This window comes from Pavona decussata, unplaced genomic scaffold, assembly GCF_977016875.1.
Source record: "Pavona decussata unplaced genomic scaffold, jaPavDecu1.1 SCAFFOLD_297, whole genome shotgun sequence".
Classification (NCBI taxonomy): Eukaryota; Metazoa; Cnidaria; class Anthozoa; order Scleractinia; family Agariciidae; genus Pavona; species Pavona decussata.
Window position 1 is genome coordinate 350,588 of NW_028145694.1, and position 19,964 is coordinate 370,551.

The 19,964-nt window shown below is 37.0% G+C and overlaps 1 protein-coding gene, 1 long non-coding RNA gene and 2 pseudogenes across 2 annotated transcripts in view; 1 reads left to right on the top strand and 3 right to left on the bottom strand.

Annotated features, from left to right (window-relative positions):
• The window catches only part of LOC146454926 (uncharacterized), a 44,891-nt gene extending 31,985 nt beyond the window's left edge, over positions 1-12,906 (top strand). Inside the window, exon 2 of the long non-coding RNA XR_014859149.1 lies at positions 12,424-12,906. This is a non-coding gene — a long non-coding RNA (uncharacterized LOC146454926). The remainder of the gene's footprint in view (positions 1-12,423) is intronic.
• Positions 2,315-5,300, bottom strand: LOC146454931 (uncharacterized; annotated as a pseudogene).
• On the bottom strand, positions 7,954-11,703 carry LOC146454932 (uncharacterized; annotated as a pseudogene).
• Positions 12,907-14,130: 1,224 nt separating the features above from the next.
• LOC146454933 (uncharacterized) lies at positions 14,131-19,473 on the bottom strand. The gene is made up of 2 exons (XM_085094942.1): positions 19,138-19,473; positions 14,131-15,835 (listed from the first exon to the last, which is right to left on the bottom strand). Exons 1-2 carry the CDS (start codon positions 19,471-19,473, stop codon positions 15,017-15,019), a joined length of 1,155 nt encoding a protein of 384 aa, XP_084951068.1. The 3' UTR covers positions 14,131-15,016.
• Positions 19,474-19,964: the final 491 nt, after the last annotated feature.

The window sequence follows — 19,964 nt, forward strand, 5'->3', positions numbered from 1 at the left end:
TTATTTGAATTAGCACTGTAGATATTGAAGAAAAAAAAAGTTTTGCCGTCATATTTTAATTAGATAACAACTTGGCTGTCTATTTAATTTTTTTTCTGTTTCCAGGTCGAGTAGGAAACTGGGTCGAAAAACAAATTCATGATCACAGTGAAGGATTTTATTTTTATAAATGCCACGCTATTTTTCACCCTACCACAAACGTTAAACAAATAAATACGTGGGGAAAGTCCTGAACTGCCAGCAGCACCTAACCAGAACATTTAAGCAGGGTGTCAAGTGGTTTTAGAGTCATATTTTATAGTAGTGTAGGACAATTCTTTTCCAAAATAAAGGAAAATTTTAAAGAAAATTCTGAAAATATAGGACACAAAAAAGTCACATTCCTTTCCACTCCTCGTCAAAGTTTTCCACAAATAGACAGTTTTAGCATCCCATTGTGCCAGCTGACTGTTCTAAATATTATATCTAAACTAATGTTAAATTGAGAAAAGAGATAGTAATTTATTTTAACACTCCTGGTAGCCCCTAGGCTAAATTACGGATAATCTACAAATTGGGTAAAGCAGAAAATGGTAAAAATACTAAAACTCCCATCCTAAAGTCAGAAGAATTGCAACCACAAAAGCTAGATACAAACAATCGCTAGTGTACAGCCTTGGTTAGCCATCAGTTTACTTTTAATAAGATTGGCTGGAAAAAGTTTATTCAATCTAACAATTTTTATTTGTCATTTTTGGGGGAAGTGCCCTTCCCTCTCATGCAAACTTTGGTCAGGAAGCTCGTGTTTACGACTCTCCAAACTTGTTTACTTTTCTCAGACCTCAGTCAGTTCATTGTTAATTTTTTCGCTTAGTCTTATGGTAGTTTCTATCATTAGCTGGTCTGCACTGCTTTCTCCGCTTTTATTGGTGGCTTCCGTCAGCAGCTCCCCAACACAAGAAAGTTTATTTCTGATTTTAACTTCTTGTTATTTTTGCCAGAAAGAAGAACTTTTTTTCCTTCAGAGCGTCCATCCTGCTTTTTTTTTTTGCACCTTCTGCTTTCTCTTCTTCTTTTGACTTCCCTTCCCATTCTCCTTCTTCCCCGAGCTTTCTTTGATAAATAAAATAAGCTGAATCTTCAAACTCAACACTATGTGCATTTCTATTTTTATTTCAATTTCTATTTGTACAATTTTGTGTAACAAACTAGTGACCTCAAAAACAAAAGAAGACAAATCTGTTAGTTTAAAATATTTGCAATTTCTTGAATATTTCTTTTTTAAGTCTTGGAGTTGGTAAAACAAACCGTCGTCATTTACTTTTACAACCTTTTTTCTACAACCTTTTGTCTAGCTAGGTAGCTACTACCCAATAGCAGAGTCAGACCCACGGCCACAACTTTAGGTCACAGACGGTCTGTAATACCAAAGAATGTAACAACAGGAACATGTGCCGCACAAAGCGTTCCAGCTCATTTATATAATTATTACCTTTTATCAAGGGCAGTTGGTAAATGGACTTATTTCATATCATAGCGTTGTATACAATTATAGTATTATTATATAAATGTAAATATATGAAAAATACATTTTGAACTGCGGATGAAAGATCAAACAGAAGAAAGATCCTCGCAGTTACTACGCAACTAAAGCAGTTGCGAAAAGAAAGCCTGAAAAAAATTCAGGCTTATTTGAACGGGATTCGAACCCATGACCTCTGCGATGCCGGTGCAGTGTTCTACCAACTGAGCTATCAAGCCAACTGGGAGCTCGTCATATTATGAGTTCGTAATATACCCTTGAAGGATGAATAAATAAATGTAAATATATGAAACATACATTTTGAATTGCGGATGAAAGATCAAACAGAAGAAAGATCCTCGCAGTCACTACGCAGTTACGTAGTAACTGCGAGGATCTTTGTTCTGTTTGAGTATTATTATAGCAGTGTTAATTTTCAAAGCTTGTATTTTATCCTTGTAATTCAGTTTTTAACTCAATGGTGAGTAATAAACGGTCGTTATTAATACGGTCATTATTATTCTGTTGAGCTGCGCATACTTATTGAAAGATTTTCCTCAGACGGAGAGATGATAATACAAACGGGCATAAGATACCTGGTTCTTCATTGGTATGTGCATATTCTACATTCTATTAAACAGGCTCAATCTGAAATATTTGAGATGGTCAAAAAATGACCACCACATATTGCCTCTAACCAGCCGCATTTCTCTCACTTCGTCTATTAATAGACATAAACTTATTATCCACTTGACGTCACTTCTTGCCTTCAGTGTAATCCTCATTTGACGTGCAGCTGTGTGCAGCTAACTTTTACTGTTCTCCAATCCACCACTGCGTTGTAGAATTAGCGCTTGCTGAACATCTATGTACATGATTAACTGTTTCGTACCATCCGAAGTTATCTTCGCCACTCTTCATCATCAAAGCACCGTCGAGGGAACTGTTAAACTGCAACCTCTCTGAGATCTGCTATAGGAGTCAACGTGTGCGTGCCAATAATCTCTTTGAACAAAGTGGGCCGTGCAATTATGACAATTATAGCCCCTGATATTGATGTATTCATACCTTTTGCATCCGTCGAAATTCAAACTCATGACGTCGATATCACTCAGTTTGGCTCTTAAGTAATCAGTGTAATTAAGTCCATCAGTGTTAAAGTTACATGTGGCGCGCACATGCGTGGAGTGGCTAGCTATGGAGTTCATCCGTGACCACGATAAGCGAAACTTATTCCAGGTAAAGGAATTCTGATCGACAGGGTAGTCCTTATAAAATGGCTTGTTTGCAAACTCGTGGTTTTTAGCCAAGCTGAAAGACTCGATCAGAGTCCAATAAATCCGTTTTCAGACGTGCAATCGCAAAAGACTTCATGCAACGACTTGCTTGCTGGATCAAACAAAAGATGCAGACCAGACTGGCTCCCTCTGTCTTTTTTAAGTTGCTCCTTACATGATGTAGGTCTACGATTCTTACAAAGCTTACCATAGTATTCCGCGGTACAAGTGCAGTTGAACTTGTGTTTGGCGTGGTCGCATAGCTCAGTGCACATGCCTCCATTGGCGCACGGACTCTGGTTACAGCATTGGTTACTGCATGTTTTATCTGAGCATGCGTTGTACACTGAAATCTATAGGATAAGACGAACACATTTTAATAAGTTTCTGTGGGATAATAAAGGTAGGAACAAGTAACTATTGGAATAATGATCAATTAAATGAGGAATCGAAGGAAATATATTAACAAGAATAGCCTAAGCGTTTTTTTCTTTATTTATCGATAAAAAGTTCCAAACAGATAGTGTTTTTGTTAGGCTTTTGTACATTATGGTTTTGGTTCGTTACTGACATGTTACAGCTTATTGTTTTCCGGTCAAATGCTCGGTTAACCCAAAAGTCACTAAAATGCTCGGAGAATATATTTTATAAGTTTCGCCTTTTTAATTTGGGTGTTTACTCTAGAAACGACAAAGAAGTGAATTAAGAGCAACATACACAAGCAAACATGGCCGTCTTTAATTCGACTTTTCAAACCTAACGCAACTGACATCTGGCATCCGTCACTCGGCTGTTAAGGCTGGAGTGCTTGGCGGTTCGATTACTTCAACTCGATTTGAAGTTTAGTTTTCATTTTGCTCTTGTTTTCTCTAAAACAATTAATGTTCCAGAACAAAAACACCACTAAAATGCTCGAATGATGCTCAATATTTGGCTTCACTAACTGCTAGCATAATGTTAAAAAGCCAAGTTAAAAAAAAAAACATAATTTGCACAACCCCAAGATTTAGTTCTTGGGTTCTCTTATATTTGTTTGAGTGGCGTCCTTCCAACTTCAACTTTGCGTAGGTTGCAGGTGTGAGTATTCGCACCAGATGGAATTAACAAATTTTGTTTTCAACTCAATGTTCACGGGACAACTAGCCTGTTTATGGAGCGCAAAAGACATGTTAGTGGGAGAAGTTTACTCTGAAACTTTATTAATATTTTTATTAACGAACCACTGTTGTCAAGTGATGGTAAAGTTAAAGCGATATTGCAGCCGTCTTTTACGATTGTTTTTCTCTTTTTAATTTCTCTTCCGTTTGACAGCTCTTTTGAAGATCTTTGCAAACTCTAGTGCTGAATAATTAACCATGTGATATTGCTACTGAAATGGGCATAAGTTTTCACTTAAATTAATCAGAATTGGTAACAAAAGCTGGGAAATTAATGCCCCTCCAATATTTATGTATAATAAAATGAAACCTCCCATTATTCAACTTAGAATTTAAGCCCTGGGCTTTTAAGACGAACTTTTTGTGAAGTTTGGCTAAATAAATTTTGCATTAGCACACTAAAAGTGTACACTGCTAATTACTGATTATGAAATATTTCTCGTTCAGTTCTAGTTAATTCTTGAATTTCTCGTCTCTATGCCCTGAAATGGTAAGATCTCTTTTCAGTAATATTTTTTTTTAGAAGATACAGCCTAAATCTTTTTATTTGTCACAACCACCGCTTGCTTGTTCTCTTACACATGCGTACAGTTTGAATAATAATTTCGTTTTCTATCAGCCATGTTAGGGAGCGTAAGCAACAACGACGGCAACGGCAACGAAAACGTTTATTTCATTTGTGCTACTTCGCGATTATTTCAACTCGCTCAACTTTTACAAAAATGCCGAACTATCCAGGAATCAATTTGGAAGGAGTGGCGTACAAGTTAAGAAAGAAAATGAAAAATTCACCGTCGTACGTTCACGTTCTTCACAAAACCCTAAATATGGTCATTTCACGCTGTTGTTTTGCAGAGGACGGCAAAGAAATGTACCAAAATGTAAAACGCATGTGCAGAGCGATTGTTTTTGCTTATTCAACCGACCGCGTTGTCGTTGCCGTTACCGTCGTCGCGTGCTTAAGCTCCCAAGTACTTACAACTGTACAAAACATCCGTTGATTTATCTATCCCTTACCCGGTTCATAAACTCATTATCCATATCAAAATAAGTGTATCCATCTTCACTGATGAAGTCATCTGGAGCCGAACTCCTATCTTCATCCAGTAACTCACAGCGATTGTTCCACATTTGATATGCTTTGCACCTGCATCTCTCATCGAAGCATCTCACATGACAGTCAAACGTTTTCTTCACAGTGAAGTTTTTGAAGCTGTGACCCAGTATGGCACGATGTTTCATTCCTGTCTGGCGAAAGCTACCACTACTCTGCTCACATTTCCCTTGACAGTCTGCAGTGCTTAACTTTAGGGCGTGCAAAATGACTAGCAATAGAACGAGAAGAACGCCCTTTGATAATTCCATGGTATAGCTTTAGATTCATCAGTCGTTGAGGTACATAAAATGATCGTTACCGTGGTAAGTCAAAATATATTCTGAAATTTTTCATTGTATGATGCATAATATTAATTACAATACAGAAGATATATGTTTCTTGGGGCAAGGCTTTTAAAATCTTATTAACATAAATTTCACCTGCCGTTAAACAAACCACGGGGTTCATGAAATTCGAAGAGAAATTTCGGAAAAGGAGAATCGACCGCAAAAGATGGCAAAAAATCACTGAAAAAAACACTTTGAAAGCTTTGAAAAAACCATCAAACGTAACAATGAATGTTCAGTAGCAAGAAGCATATTTTTCAAATCGATATACCTTTATTAACTATAAAGCGTCTTTGAACAATTATTTGAATTAGCACTGTAGATATTGAAGAAAAAAAAAGTTTTGCCGTCATATTTTAATTAGATAACAACTTGGCTGTCTATTTAATTTTTTTTCTGTTTCCAGGTCGAGTAGGAAACTGGGTCGAACAACAAATTCATGATCACAGTGAAGGATTTTATTTTTATAAATGCCACGCTATTTTTCACCCTACCACAAACGTTAAACAAATAAATACGTGGGGAAAGTCCTGAACTGCCAGCAGCACCTAACCAGAACATTTAAGCAGGGTGTCAAGTGGTTTTAGAGTCATATTTTATAGTAGTGTAGGACAATTCTTTTCCAAAATAAAGGAAAATTTTAAAGAAAATTCTGAAAATATAGGACACAAAAAAGTCACATTCCTTTCCACTCCTCGTCAAAGTTTTCCACAAATAGACAGTTTTAGCATCCCATTGTGCCAGCTGACTGTTCTAAATATTATATCTAAACTAATGTTAAATTGAGAAAAGAGATAGTAATTTATTTTAACACTCCTGGTAGCCCCTAGGCTAAATTACGGATAATCTACAAATTGGGTAAAGCAGAAAATGGTAAAAATACTAAAACTCCCATCCTAAAGTCAGAAGAATTGCAACCACAAAAGCTAGATACAAACAATCGCTAGTGTACAGCCTTGGTTAGCCATCAGTTTACTTTTAATAAGATTGGCTGGAAAAAGTTTATTCAATCTGACAATTTTTATTTGTCATTTTTGGGGGAAGTGCCCTTCCCTCTCATGCAAACTTTGGTCAGGAAGCTCGTGTTTACGACTCTCCAAACTTGTTTACTTTTCTCAGACCTCAGTCAGTTCATTGTTAATTTTTTCGCTTAGTCTTATGGTAGTTTCTATCATTAGCTGGTCTGCACTGCTTTCTCCGCTTTTATTGGTGGCTTCCGTCAGCAGCTCCCCAACACAAGAAAGTTTGTTTCTGATTTTAACTTCTTGTTATTTTTGCCAGAAAGAAGAACTTTTTTTCCTTCAGAGCGTCCATCCTGCTTTTTTTTTTTGCACCTTCTGCTTTCTCTTCTTCTTTTGACTTCCCTTCCCATTCTCCTTCTTCCCCGAGCTTTCTTTGATAAATAAAATAAGCTGAATCTTCAAACTCAACACTATGTGCATTTCTATTTTTATTTCAATTTCTATTTGTACAATTTTGTGTAACAAACTAGTGACCTCAAAAACAAAAGAAGACAAATCTGTTAGTTTAAAATATTTGCAATTTCTTGAATATTTCTTTTTTAAGTCTTGGAGTTGGTAAAACAAACCGTCGTCATTTACTTTTACAACCTTTTTTCTACAACCTTTTGTCTAGCTAGGTAGCTACTACCCAATAGCAGAGTCAGACCCACGGCCACAACTTTAGGTCACAGACGGTCTGTAATACCAAAGAATGTAACAACAGGAACATGTGCCGCACAAAGCGTTCCAGCTCATTTATATAATTATTACCTTTTATCAAGGGCAGTTGGTAAATGGACTTATTTCATATCATAGCGTTGTATACAATTATAGTATTATTATATAAATGTAAATATATGAAAAATACATTTTGAACTGCGGATGAAAGATCAAACAGAAGAAAGATCCTCGCAGTTACTACGCAACTAAAGCAGTTGCGAAAAGAAAGCCTGAAAAAAATTCAGGCTTATTTGAACGGGATTCGAACCCATGACCTCTGCGATGCCGGTGCAGTGTTCTACCAACTGAGCTATCAAGCCAACTGGGAGCTCGTCATATTATGAGTTCGTAATATACCCTTGAAGGATGAATAAATAAATGTAAATATATGAAACATACATTTTGAATTGCGGATGAAAGATCAAACAGAAGAAAGATCCTCGCAGTCACTACGCAGTTACGTAGTAACTGCGAGGATCTTTGTTCTGTTTGAGTATTATTATAGCAGTGTTAATTTTCAAAGCTTGTATTTTATCCTTGTAATTCAGTTTTTAACTCAATGGTGAGTAATAAACGGTCGTTATTAATACGGTCATTATTATTCTGTTGAGCTGCGCATACTTATTGAAAGATTTTCCTCAGACGGAGAGATGATAATACAAACGGGCATAAGATACCTGGTTCTTCATTGGTATGTGCATATTCTACATTCTATTAAACAGGCTCAATCTGAAATATTTGAGATGGTCAAAAAATGACCACCACATATTGCCTCTAACCAGCCGCATTTCTCTCACTTCGTCTATTAATAGACATAAACTTATTATCCACTTGACGTCACTTCTTGCCTTCAGTGTAATCCTCATTTGACGTGCAGCTGTGTGCAGCTAACTTTTACTGTTCTCCAATCCACCACTGCGTTGTAGAATTAGCGCTTGCTGAACATCTATGTACATGATTAACTGTTTCGTACCATCCGAAGTTATCTTCGCCACTCTTCATCATCACAGCACCGTCGAGGGAACTGTTAAACTGCAACCTCTCTGAGATCTGCTATAGGAGTCAACGTGTGCGTGCCAATAATCTCTTTGAACAAAGTGGGCCGTGCAATTATGACAATTATAGCCCCTGATATTGATGTATTTATACCTTTTGCATCCGTCGAAATTCAAACTCATGACGTCGATATCACTCAGTTTGGCTCTTAAGTAATCAGTGTAATTAAGTCCATCAGTGTTAAAGTTACATGTGGCGCGCACATGCGTGGAATGGTTAGCTATGAAGTTCATCCGGGACTGCGATAAGCGAAACTTATTCCAGGTAAAGGAATTCTGATTGACAGGGTACTCTTTATAAAATGGCTTGTTTGCAAACTCGATTTTGTTAGCCAAGCTGAAAGACTCGATAAGATTCCAGATAAATCCGTTTTCAGACGTGTAATCGCAGAAGACTTCATACAATGACTTGCTTGTTGAATCAAATAAAAGATACAGACCAGACTGGCTCCCTCTGTCTTTTTCAAGTTGATCCTTACAAGATGTAGGTCTACGTTTCTTACAAAGCTTACCATAGTATTCCGTGGTACAAGTGCAGTTGAACTTGTGTTTGGCGTGGTTGCATAGCTCAGTGCACGTGCCTCCATGGGCGCACGGACTCTGGTTACAGCATTGGTTACTGCATGTTTGATCTGAGCATGCGTTGTTCACTGAAATCTAAAGGATAATACGTGGAACACATTTTAATAAGTTTTTGTGGGATAATTAAGGTAGCAACAAGTAGTGATTGGAATAATTATGGAATAAGTCAACCAACCTATGAATCGCAGAAATATACAAACAGGAAAAGTATGAGCGTTTTGTTCTTCATTCATCGATAGAAAGTTCGAAACAGCTTGCGTTTTTATTAGACTTTCCTACACTATTCTGTTGGTTCTCCACTGACATGCTCCAGCTTATTTGTCAGTCCACTGTAGAATGCTTATTATCGCGGAGGTCCACGCACCGAAGGGGCGTGCGGAGCCCCATAGCTAAGAGAAATTGGCATACCCATGAATGCGAAAAATTTTTTTGGTTATGATGTCACTTCCATCCGGCCGTACATGGGTGCGTACGTACGTACGTAAGTCCGCTCCCTTATGTAAGCAATTGTGAAATGCCACGCTCAAGTTAACCCTGTGCTGCAACCCGCGTGTTTTCCGGCGGGAAGTTGCGTGGCCACCTGGCTTTTAAAAAAAAAAAACAAAGGAAAATTTTTGAAGAAAGCTATAAAATCATGTACTCGTTGGATATTTCGACAAGCGGTAGAAATAAGAGAAGGGAGAGAGAAAGAAAACAAAAACGAAGGTGCAGAATAAGCAAAGTTCAACGTAAAAGACAGCGACTGATGACCTATGCCAGCCGTAAAGACAGCATTTTGCCGTTTCAGTGGGTTCGCTGCACCTTGTGGAAGCGGAGATAGTAAGTTGCTTTTCACATTTTTTTTTTCTTTGTGAGCGAGCGGTATCCTGAAAGCCGTAAAATCTTTGTGGGTCCGTGAGTGGCAGATTTTTCCAATCTCTGACCACGGTCACGGTAACAACACGCGGGAAATCTTGAAGTGGTCATTTTTACTTCGATCCTGCGCGACGAAACGTTGAATTCTTTTTCTCTTTAAGACAAACTTTTTGCTCACTAAATGTTGTAAAAGGAACGAAAAACTCAGAAATGGAATAAAAGGATTGGTTGTTATCCAAAGAGGTGAGCATTCAGTTCATTTTGTTGACAAAACTTGGTTAGTTTGCTGTTTTGTAGTTTTTCTTGCAGTGTTGGTTCGTCATTTGACTTAAGCTTAATAATAATGCTAACTGCAGACAAGTCTTTTGAACTTAGTTTTACGATCCATGTTCATTATTTACCTTGGAGTTTTATTTTCTAATCTCGCCACAAAAATGATTGTTTGCATAAATAGTCAAACAAACGCCTCGCAGCACAGTGTATGGTTGCTATAAACCCTGACAAATTCTTCTTGCACACACTTCTCTAATTTTAGCATTGATTTGTGACAATCTTGACAGAGAACAAACACAAATGCTTAAAATAATAAGATAAAAAGGAAAAGAGTAAGATGTCTGAGTATTTTGCACTAAAAGTCTTTTTTAAATAACTTTCGTTAAACTGAATGTAAAAATCTGAAATGTGGTTCATTTTCATCAAAACAAAGCTTGCGCAGAACATTTATTCGCTTGATTGTGTGAATTTTTCAGGTTGTTTAGTTTATTTCTGTACTGCTTGCTATAAAATATCACAGGTTTTTTTTTTTCATTTGTTACTCCAGGAGATGTTCAAAGTCTGTTTTTTCGTTAGTCTAGCCTTTTTCTCTGAGGTTTATACGTACGGCTTTCTGGATAAGCAAAATTTAACTAAAGAGTGACAGCGCGACGATCATCTTAAAAACTAAAAACCCAGTCCGTATAGAGAAAATCTGTGCCCTCGGTCTGTATCATATATTTATGTTTGCCGTGACGCCACAAATTCAACAAATCCTAGTTGTCATTGCTATACATAAAATCATTTGCAAAACTCTAAGTCTTAGTTTTGTTGTAATTTTGTTCATTTGCTTGAGTGACGTCCTCGCAACTTCAAGTGCGCGAAGTCTGTGTTAAGCCGACTATTGACAAGTGATAATTATGTGGGCTATTTTCATAAATGTGCCTTTGGAGTATCGTTTTAAATGAAATTAACAAATTTATTCAACTTTATATTCAGGAAACAAGTTGTTTACCGACCTGCCAAACACATTTTTATTCGGGGAAATATTTGCTCTGAAGTTTCAATAAAATCTTCTTTAACGAAAACTTGTTTTCAAACGGAGGCAACGTTAACTATAACTTGTAAGACGTTTCAGTTCTTCCGTTTTCCAATTTACCATCCATTTAATGGCGCTTTTGAAGATGTATGCGGTATAAGCGCCAGCGCTATATACTATTCTCACATCGCTACTCAAATGACCACAAGTCTCAATTTAAATTCATAAGAATCGTTAAGAAAAGCTGGAAAATGACCCTCCAATATTTCGGTTTAATTAGTTAAAGAGAGCCATCGCACATTTCAACTGAGGAACTAAGTCCTAGTCTTTTTCGTCGAAATGTTGGTGCAGTTTGGCCAAGTTAAAGTTTTGTATAAGTATACTAACGTATGCCTTCTTCTAATTACTGATTAATAAGGAAACATTTGCCATTACGTTCTGTTAATTCGTGAATGTCGCGAATGTTGTATTCTATGCCCTGTAGAAGTAAAATCTTCATTATTTGTTTGGAGATACACGCTAAATCGTGTAGTTTGCCAGAACTACTGCTTGTATGTTCACTTTCACAATTTAAATGAGAATTTTGCTTTTCTTTCAGCAAATTTACAACTCCAGAACACCTCGTTGACTTTTCGTTTACAGAAAAGTCGGCCTATGATCTAATTGTTAAATAAGGAAATCATATCCCTTACCTCGCTCACAATCTCATTATCCATATCAAAGTAAGTGTATCCATTTTCATTGACGAAGTCATCTGGAGCCGAACTCCTGTCTTCATCCAGCAACTCACAGCAGTTGTTCCACATTTGATATGCTTTGCACCTGCATCTCTCATCGAAGCATTTCTCATGACAGTCAAACGCTTTCTTTACGGTGAAGTTCTTAAAGCTGTGACCCAGTATGGCACGATGTTTTTAATTATTCCTGTCTGGCCAAAGCTACCACTACTCTGCCCACATTTCCTAGCTTGACAGTCTGCAGTGCTTAACTTCAGGGCGTGCAAAATCAGTAGCAATAAAACGTGAATTACACCCTTTGTGACTTCCATGATATAGCTTGCGATTCATCAGTCGTTAAGGTACATAGAATGATCGTTACTTTGATAAGTCGAATTTATTCTGATATTTTCCTTGCCGCATGATCCATAATCTTAATTGAAATACAGAAGATATATGTTTGCTTGAGCCAAGGCATTTTAAATCTAGCTTATTTACATATAATTTTCACCTGCTGTTGAACAAACTATGACTTTATGAAATTCGAAGCGAAATTTCCGACAGCAGAATAGATCGCCAAAGATGGGAAAAAATCGCTGAACAGACAATGTTAAAACTTGAAAAAAAAAAATTAAAAAAAAAAATTAACGTAACAATAAATGTCCAAAAACTAGCAGAAGAGCATTTTTCATATTTTTTTTTATCAACGTTAAACGTTTTTAAAAAAATTAATTAAATGTTAGAACTCCTAATGTTGAGAGAACGCTTATCGTCATATTTTGATTTAATAACAACTTAGCTATCTTTTTCTCTTGCTGGTTCCAGGTCGAGTAGGAAACTGGGTCGAGAAAAAATTCATTAAATTGTGCAAAATTAAAAATCGCTAAATGATTACTTAACACTGTAAAGTTAAATAATCTCATTTTTATACGCGCCACGTTATTTTTTTTACCTCACTACAAATGTTAAACAAATAAATAAGTGAAGAAAGTTCTGAACTGTCAGGAGCACCCAACCAAAACATTTAAGTAATGTTTAAAACACGAGTCGCAGTGTTTCATCGGGATTTAGACCCAATAAAACACGTGCTGCGAGTTTCTTGAACGGCTTCAAAGACATTCCTGGAAAAGCGTGTGTCAAGAGAGTTCATAACAATGATGCTTTTGTGAACGTTGGAAATTAGCAAACGAGAAAAACATTGAACACCGCATACTAATAAGGACGAGGTTTTCCCGGATTTTAAGGCCACTGCACGTGATGTTTTATCGACCATTTGATAGGTCAATGGGCTTATGAATTATAAATGAATTTTTGAAGCAGGGTATCAATTAAGTATTTTCCATGTCGTATTTTATAAGACTACAAGACACTTCTTTTCCAAAATGTAGGATAATTTTACGAAAAAATCTGAAAAAATAGGACACAACAAAGTTATATTTCTTCCCACTCCTTATCAATTTATTCCACAAATACATAATGTTGTTCATTGTCATTAAATTTAGCAGCTCATAGTGTGCCAGCTGACTGTTCTCAATATTATATCTAAAGTAATAATTGACAAAACCTTCCCTTCTGTCGTCAAATTCAACACAACCTTGTCTCCAGGCAGTCCAGATTGATCTTTAGTGTAACCACAAAAAAACTAACTGATACAACAGTAACAATTACAAGGAAACAGCCTTGCTTAATAATACATGGCATTTCTGTGTTGTTTTTGCTTAGCCACCAGTTTACTCAGTAAGCTTTGCTGGAGAAAAATTTCGTCAATTGGGCGACTTTTCCATTACTATTTATGTATCTTCTTGGTCTTTGCCGAATTGAATGGCTTATTTGACTTTTTGGGGTAGAATGCCTCACCCCCTCGTGCAAACTTTGGTCAAGAAGCTTACGTTTACGACTCCAGGCTTCTTTTTTCTGAGTTCAGCCAATTCATTGCGCAGTTTCTCCGTTAGTCTTATGGCAGTTTCCATCATTACTTGGTCTGCACTGATTTCTGCCTTGTCGCTCTTATACATTTCCATCCTTCAGCAGTTCCCCAACACAAGAAAGTTTGTCTCTAAAGCTAACTTCTTGTTCACTCCTATTCTTCTTTTCCCTTTCTTTAACTTAATTTCTGTTTGTTTCTTCTCTTGCTCGAGCCTTCATTGATAAATGCAATAAGCTGCGTCATAAAACTTCATTACACTACGCGTATTTCTATCTTTACAATATTGTGCAAAAACTAGTTGCAAGACAAAATTGTTGGCTTCACACTATAAGCTAAGTTAGTTTCAAGTAAGCACTTGATTCAAATGCACTTGAAAATCTCAAGTCGCACTTTAGAAAACTTGGCTTCACACCTGGTGACAAAGTATACACTTGAAGAACAAGCTGTCAATCATCGTTCGCGGTAAAATCAGAAATGCGATTGCCCGCCGGAAAATCAAGAAGCCTTTGCAACGGAAAAACGTTTTATGTTGTTTAATCTTTATTTTGTCTTTAATTTTCACTCAGAGAGTTTTGACATTATAGGTACTTCATTGTTTACGAGTACTTGGCGACAAAACAAAAGGACAGGCGACATCTTCTGAACTGAAAATCGATGGTTCAGGCTGTCTGTAAAGATGAAATTCAAATAAGATCGTAAGTTTAACTATTTGTATCGGCTTTTCCTTCTCATTTGTGCTTACTTACAAAAAAGACTGTTCCATGGAGTCCTCAAACTGCGAGGCGTATCTCCAGCCATCCATTTTGATTTTTTTTGGGATTAATTTTAGTTCACGACAAAATGTTTATCTGTCCTGGCACTGCAGCACGTGGCTTTTAGTTGGTTTCCCTTTTCCTATTGGTCAAGTACGTTCTCAAGTGTGGTGTTGGCCATACTTGGCGGCGTACTTCGGCTTCTTTGAACTACGAACGTTTCCATGGTCACTAAGTAAAGTTCAAGTTGGTAGGTTTTACCCCTTCACACTCAAGTAGGTTTCAAGTGCACTTAGATTATACTTACAAGCTCTAGTGTGAAGCCCCCAAATGTGTCAGTTAAAGCCGTACTACAGTTTCTTGAACATTACGTTTTTTTTTTTTTTGGAGTTGTTAAATAAACCGTCGTCAGATACTAATTAATTTACTTTTAAAACTTTTTGTCTAGCTATTCTCTTCAGCTGTGCATGCCGATTGGAAGAATTTTGGAAGAGATGCGAGAGATGATAATATAGTGTTTAGAATCCTGCTTCTTCCTTGGCGTGTGCACATTTTGCATTTTATTTAACAGGCTCTATTGAAAGTACATAACATGCTCAACAAATTGTAGCATTCAACGTTTATTGCCTCTAACAATTGGTAAATTTCTAACTTAGTCTGTTAATATATAAAAACTAAATATCCACTTCTTGCCTCCAGTGTAATCCTCGTTTGACGTGCAGCTGTGTGCAGCTAACTTTTACTGTTCTCCAATCCACCACTGAGTTGTAGAATTAGCGCTTGCTGTACATCTATGTACACGATTAACTATATTGTACCATCCGAAGTTATCTTCGCCATGCTTCATCTTCACAGCGCCTTCGAGGGAACTGTTAAACTGACAACCTTTCTGAGATCCGTAATAGGAGTCGACGTGTGCGTGCCATTTATTTCTTTGAACAAAGTCGGCCGTGCAATTATGGCAATTATAGCCCCTGATGTTGATGTATTCATACCTTTTGCATCCGTCGAAATTCAAACTAATGACGTCAATATTACTCAGTTTGGCTCTTAAGTAATCAGTGTAATTAAGTCCATCAGTGTTAAAGTTACATGTGGCGCGCACATGCGTGGAGTGGCTAGCTATGGATTTCATCCTTGACCACGATAAGCGAAACTTATTCCAGGTAACGGAATTCTGATTGACAGGGTAGTCTTTATAAAATGGCTTGCTTGCAAACTCGTGGTTGTTAGCCAAGCTGAAAGACTCGATCAGATTCCAAATGAATCCGTTTTCAGACGTGTAATCGCAAAAGACTTCATACAATGACTTGCTTGTTGAATCAAACAAAAGATACAGACCAGACTGGCTCCCTCTGTCCTTTTCAAGTTGATCCTTACAAGATGTAGGTCTACGTTTCTTACAAAGCTTACCATAGAATTCCGCGGTACAAGTGCAGTTGAACTTGTGTTTGGCGTGGTCGCATAGCTCAGTGCACGAGCCTCCATGGGCGCACGGACTTTGGTTACAACATTGGTTACTGCATGTTTGATCTGAGCATGCGTTGTTCACTGAAATCTTAAAGATAAGACGGAACACATTTTAATCAGTTTCTGTGACATAATTAAGACACCAACAAGTAGCCATAGGGATGATGGTAGGTAAATTAATCAAATAATAAGTCGCAAAATTATGTTATTTTTAAAATACGAGCAACAGTGGTTTACTGGGATTTAAAACCACGAGGCGCAGCCGAGTGGTTTTATACCCAATAAAACACGTGCTGCGAGTTTATTGAACGGCTTCAAAAATATTCCTGGAAAAGCGTGTGTCAAGAGAGTTCATAACGATGATGCTTTTGTGAACGTTGGAAATTAGCATACGGGAAAAACATTAAACACCGCATACTAATTAGGACGAGGTTTTATCGGGATTTAAAACCATTGCACGTGATGTTTTATCGACTATTTCATAGGTCAATAGGCTTACGAATTTCTTGTATTTAGGGATAAAAAGTTCGAGATAGATTGCATTTTTATAAGGCTTTTATAGATTATGGTTTTGGTTCCCCATTGACATGCTTTAGCTTATTTGTCAGTCCACTGAGATGCTCGGTTAACCCAAAAAGGTACCCAAATGGTTGTATAATGCTCATTTTGCACATGTTCATGATTTTAACTCTAGATACGACATAAATGTGAAGTACCAGCAACATAATCAAACAAAAATGCCTTCAGTCTTTCATTACTGAACACCCCAGATATGTCACTCGGGTATTAGGGCTCGAGTTGCTTGACATTTGAATTTTTTCAAATCTATTTCAAGTTCAGTTTTCCTTTTGCTTTTGTTTCCTCGAAACAATTAATTTTACAGAAAAAAAAAAAAAAAAAGAAAAAAAAACGCGAGTAAAATGACCAAATAACACTTATGATTAAAATCTGGCTCATTGTATAATGCAATTCCAGGCATTTGATTGGCTCAGCGGTCATGGTATATGAACTATTATACCATGCCCGAGAAATAGCGGCCATTAAATTATCTTCTGGTTGTACTTGCAAAGTGAAATCAGCAAGATCTAGCAATATTTCTTAATTGTGTTGGATATGATATGATTATAGCCAACTCGGCGCTACGCGCCTCGTTGGCGATCTATTATCTCTTAATATAAATCTACTAGTGTTTTATCACTAATGCTGCTCTCTTATTGGCTACGCTACTCACTATCTATTCTGTTTTATAAAATGCAATGAATACTATGCGCGCTGTGATTGGTCGTTACCTATGATCTATTAGAGTACAGACACGGATGACGTCACGGGAAAATTGTTTTCTTTGTTTTGTCAACATGGCGCGCGGTTTTGAAAATGTTGGCGTGATTATTTCGAATTGAGCAAGTGAAGGCCCCTAGAAAAGGTTGGTTGGAGCTGTTTACAAACAAGAAAAAGAAGAAACTAAGGCGAAAGTACAGTGTTCTTGTCTATTTGAAATTGCCTAAAACAAAATTGCCCGAAACAAATCTCCAAAGCAGATGTTATCGCAACGAAAAGACTCACAGTTTTGAAAATATTTACTCGATTATTCTGCTTTGAGTAAGCGAAGGCCTCGGAAAAAAGTTAGAGGAAGCAGCTGTTTACAAGTACGATAAAGAAGAAAAGAAGAAGCCGACACAGAAAGTAGCGTTGGTGACTTTGAAAATGCCTGAACTGGCACAAATCGAACAGCCAAGCGCTGCGAGGCAAGTTTGTCATGTTTCCTTTCTGTTAATTGTATAAAACAAATAGATTCCAAGTTGCCGTCCGGCTGTTCCGTAAAAGATCACCGAAGACGTCAAATTGCGGTAAGAACATCACTGACACACTCGCCTCCAACTCGTGTTGTTCTTTTCACATTTTGACGTCACCTGTGATCTATTACTGAACAGGCGCACGAGAACTTGGGATCTATTTATTTTAAAAATAGACAGTGAGTTGAGTAAGTAATGCCTGGCGTGACTTATTTATAGAGGATATTACATGACCGCGCGGAGATACGAAATTTTTCTTCAATTGTTGAAAAATATCTCACCAGTGAGCGCTGCGAACGAGTAAAATATTTTTCAACACGAGAAGAGAAATTTTGTACCTCCAAGCGGCCATTTAATGTTCTGTTTATTATATAAACACCAACGAAATACCAAATCATTGCAAAGGCGCGGTTTATCATGTAACCATAGCAGAGGCGATCTTTTCAGGTGTGAAGATATCACGTTCAGTCGCGCGAAGGCCTAACTGGTATTTCATTGGTGTTTAGAACCTGTCTTAGCTTGTTTTTAAGTTTTGAACGACTATTAGAGTTTTACTAAAACAATTAGATTTCTATCGCGTGATAGTTGATGAGGGCAAACACGCGATAGAAATTTCGAACTCATAATCTAATTGTTAAATATCCAACGCGCGCTTGTGGAATAATTGTTAAATGTTTTCGTGAACTTCACTAAAATTTCTCGAAAATCTGCTAGCACAACGTACAAAGTAAGCCTAGTTTCCATTGCCACAAATAAAATTATTTGCAAAACATTACGTCAACTGCGCCTAGTGCGTGCCGAATAGATGGGCATTGCTTTGATAAACTTGCCTTCAGAGTGTTATTTTAAAATGGAATTTTAAATTTATTCAACTCACGTTTAGGAAAATAGCTGTTTACAGAGCTGCCATTTTTAACGAGAAATGTTTACTCTGAAACTTAGATAAAATTTTCTCCAACGAAAATTTGTTTTCAAATGGAGGCGAAGTCACCTGTAACTTGTAAGACATTTTCTTCCATTTTCCAATTTACCATCCATTTAAAAACGTTTTTGAAGACGTATGCGATATAAGCGCTAGCGCCACGTTATAACTGTCATATTGCTACTCAAATGACCAGAAGTCTAAATTTAAATTTTATAAGAATCGTTAACAAAAGTTGGAAAATGACCTTCCAATATTTCGGTTTAATTTTAAGAGAAAACCTCCTACATTTCAACTGAGGAACTAAGCCCTGGACCATTTAGCCGAACTGATTTTGGTACACTAGTTTGCTAGTTAAAAATTTGCATAAGCACATTGACATATGTATACTACAAAATAACTGTTTAAGAAACATTCATCGTTACGTTCTGTTAATTCGTGAGTGTCGTGAATGTTGTGAAATGTTGTAAAATTTCTCTTCATTATTTTTTTTGGAGATACACCGTAAATGATTTAGTTTGCCACAACTCAGTGCCACTTAGCTTTTACAATTTAAATACGAATTTTGCTTTTCTTTCAGCACATTTACAACTCGAAGACACCTCGTTGACTTTTTATTCATAAGAAAGGTCGGCCCATGATCTAATTCTTAAATATGGAATTCATATCCCTTACCTGTTTTACAAACTCATTATCCATATCAAAGTAGGAGTATCCCCATTTATTTGCGAAATCATCTGGAGCCGAACTCCTGTCTTCATCCAGTAACTCACATCGATTGTTCCACATTTGATATGCTTGGCACCTGCATCTCTCATCGAAGCATTTCACATGACAGTCAAACGCTTTCTTCACGGTGAAGTTCTTAAAGCTGTGACCCAGTATGGCACGATGTTTTATTCCTGTTTGGCCAAAGCTGCCACTACTCTGCTCACATTTCCCTTGACAGTCTGCAGTGCTTAACTTCAGGGCGTATAAAATTAGTAGCAATTGAACGAGAAGAACGCCCATGGTAGAGCTTTCGATTCAGCAGTCACAAACGTACGTAGAATGATCGTCACCGTGATAAATTAATCGAATTCTGATAACTTTCTTTTTATTATGCATAATCTTAATTGAAATACAGATGAACAAACGATGACATAACATGAAATTCGAAGCGAAATTTCAGAACGCAGAATCAATAGAGTTAACCACAAACGACAGCAAAATGTCAGCTGTTAAAGCGGTTACCATAACACGCGGCCTATCGCTTTCAAAAAACTCCGATAAAGTTGCGTTTTGGTGGACGTCAATCATAGAAAAGCCATTGAAATTATTTTGAATTCTGAGAACATTTGAAGGCAACAGAACAAAGAAATTGGCAGTTTTATCCGCTTATACATGGTAAACTTTATGAAAGTTGATTTCCAGGCCAGTTTATCTAAAAGAAGGGGCATTCGGTTTAGATGGAGCCGTATTAAAAAAAAACAAAAAAACAATTTTAATCGCTACCGTAATAA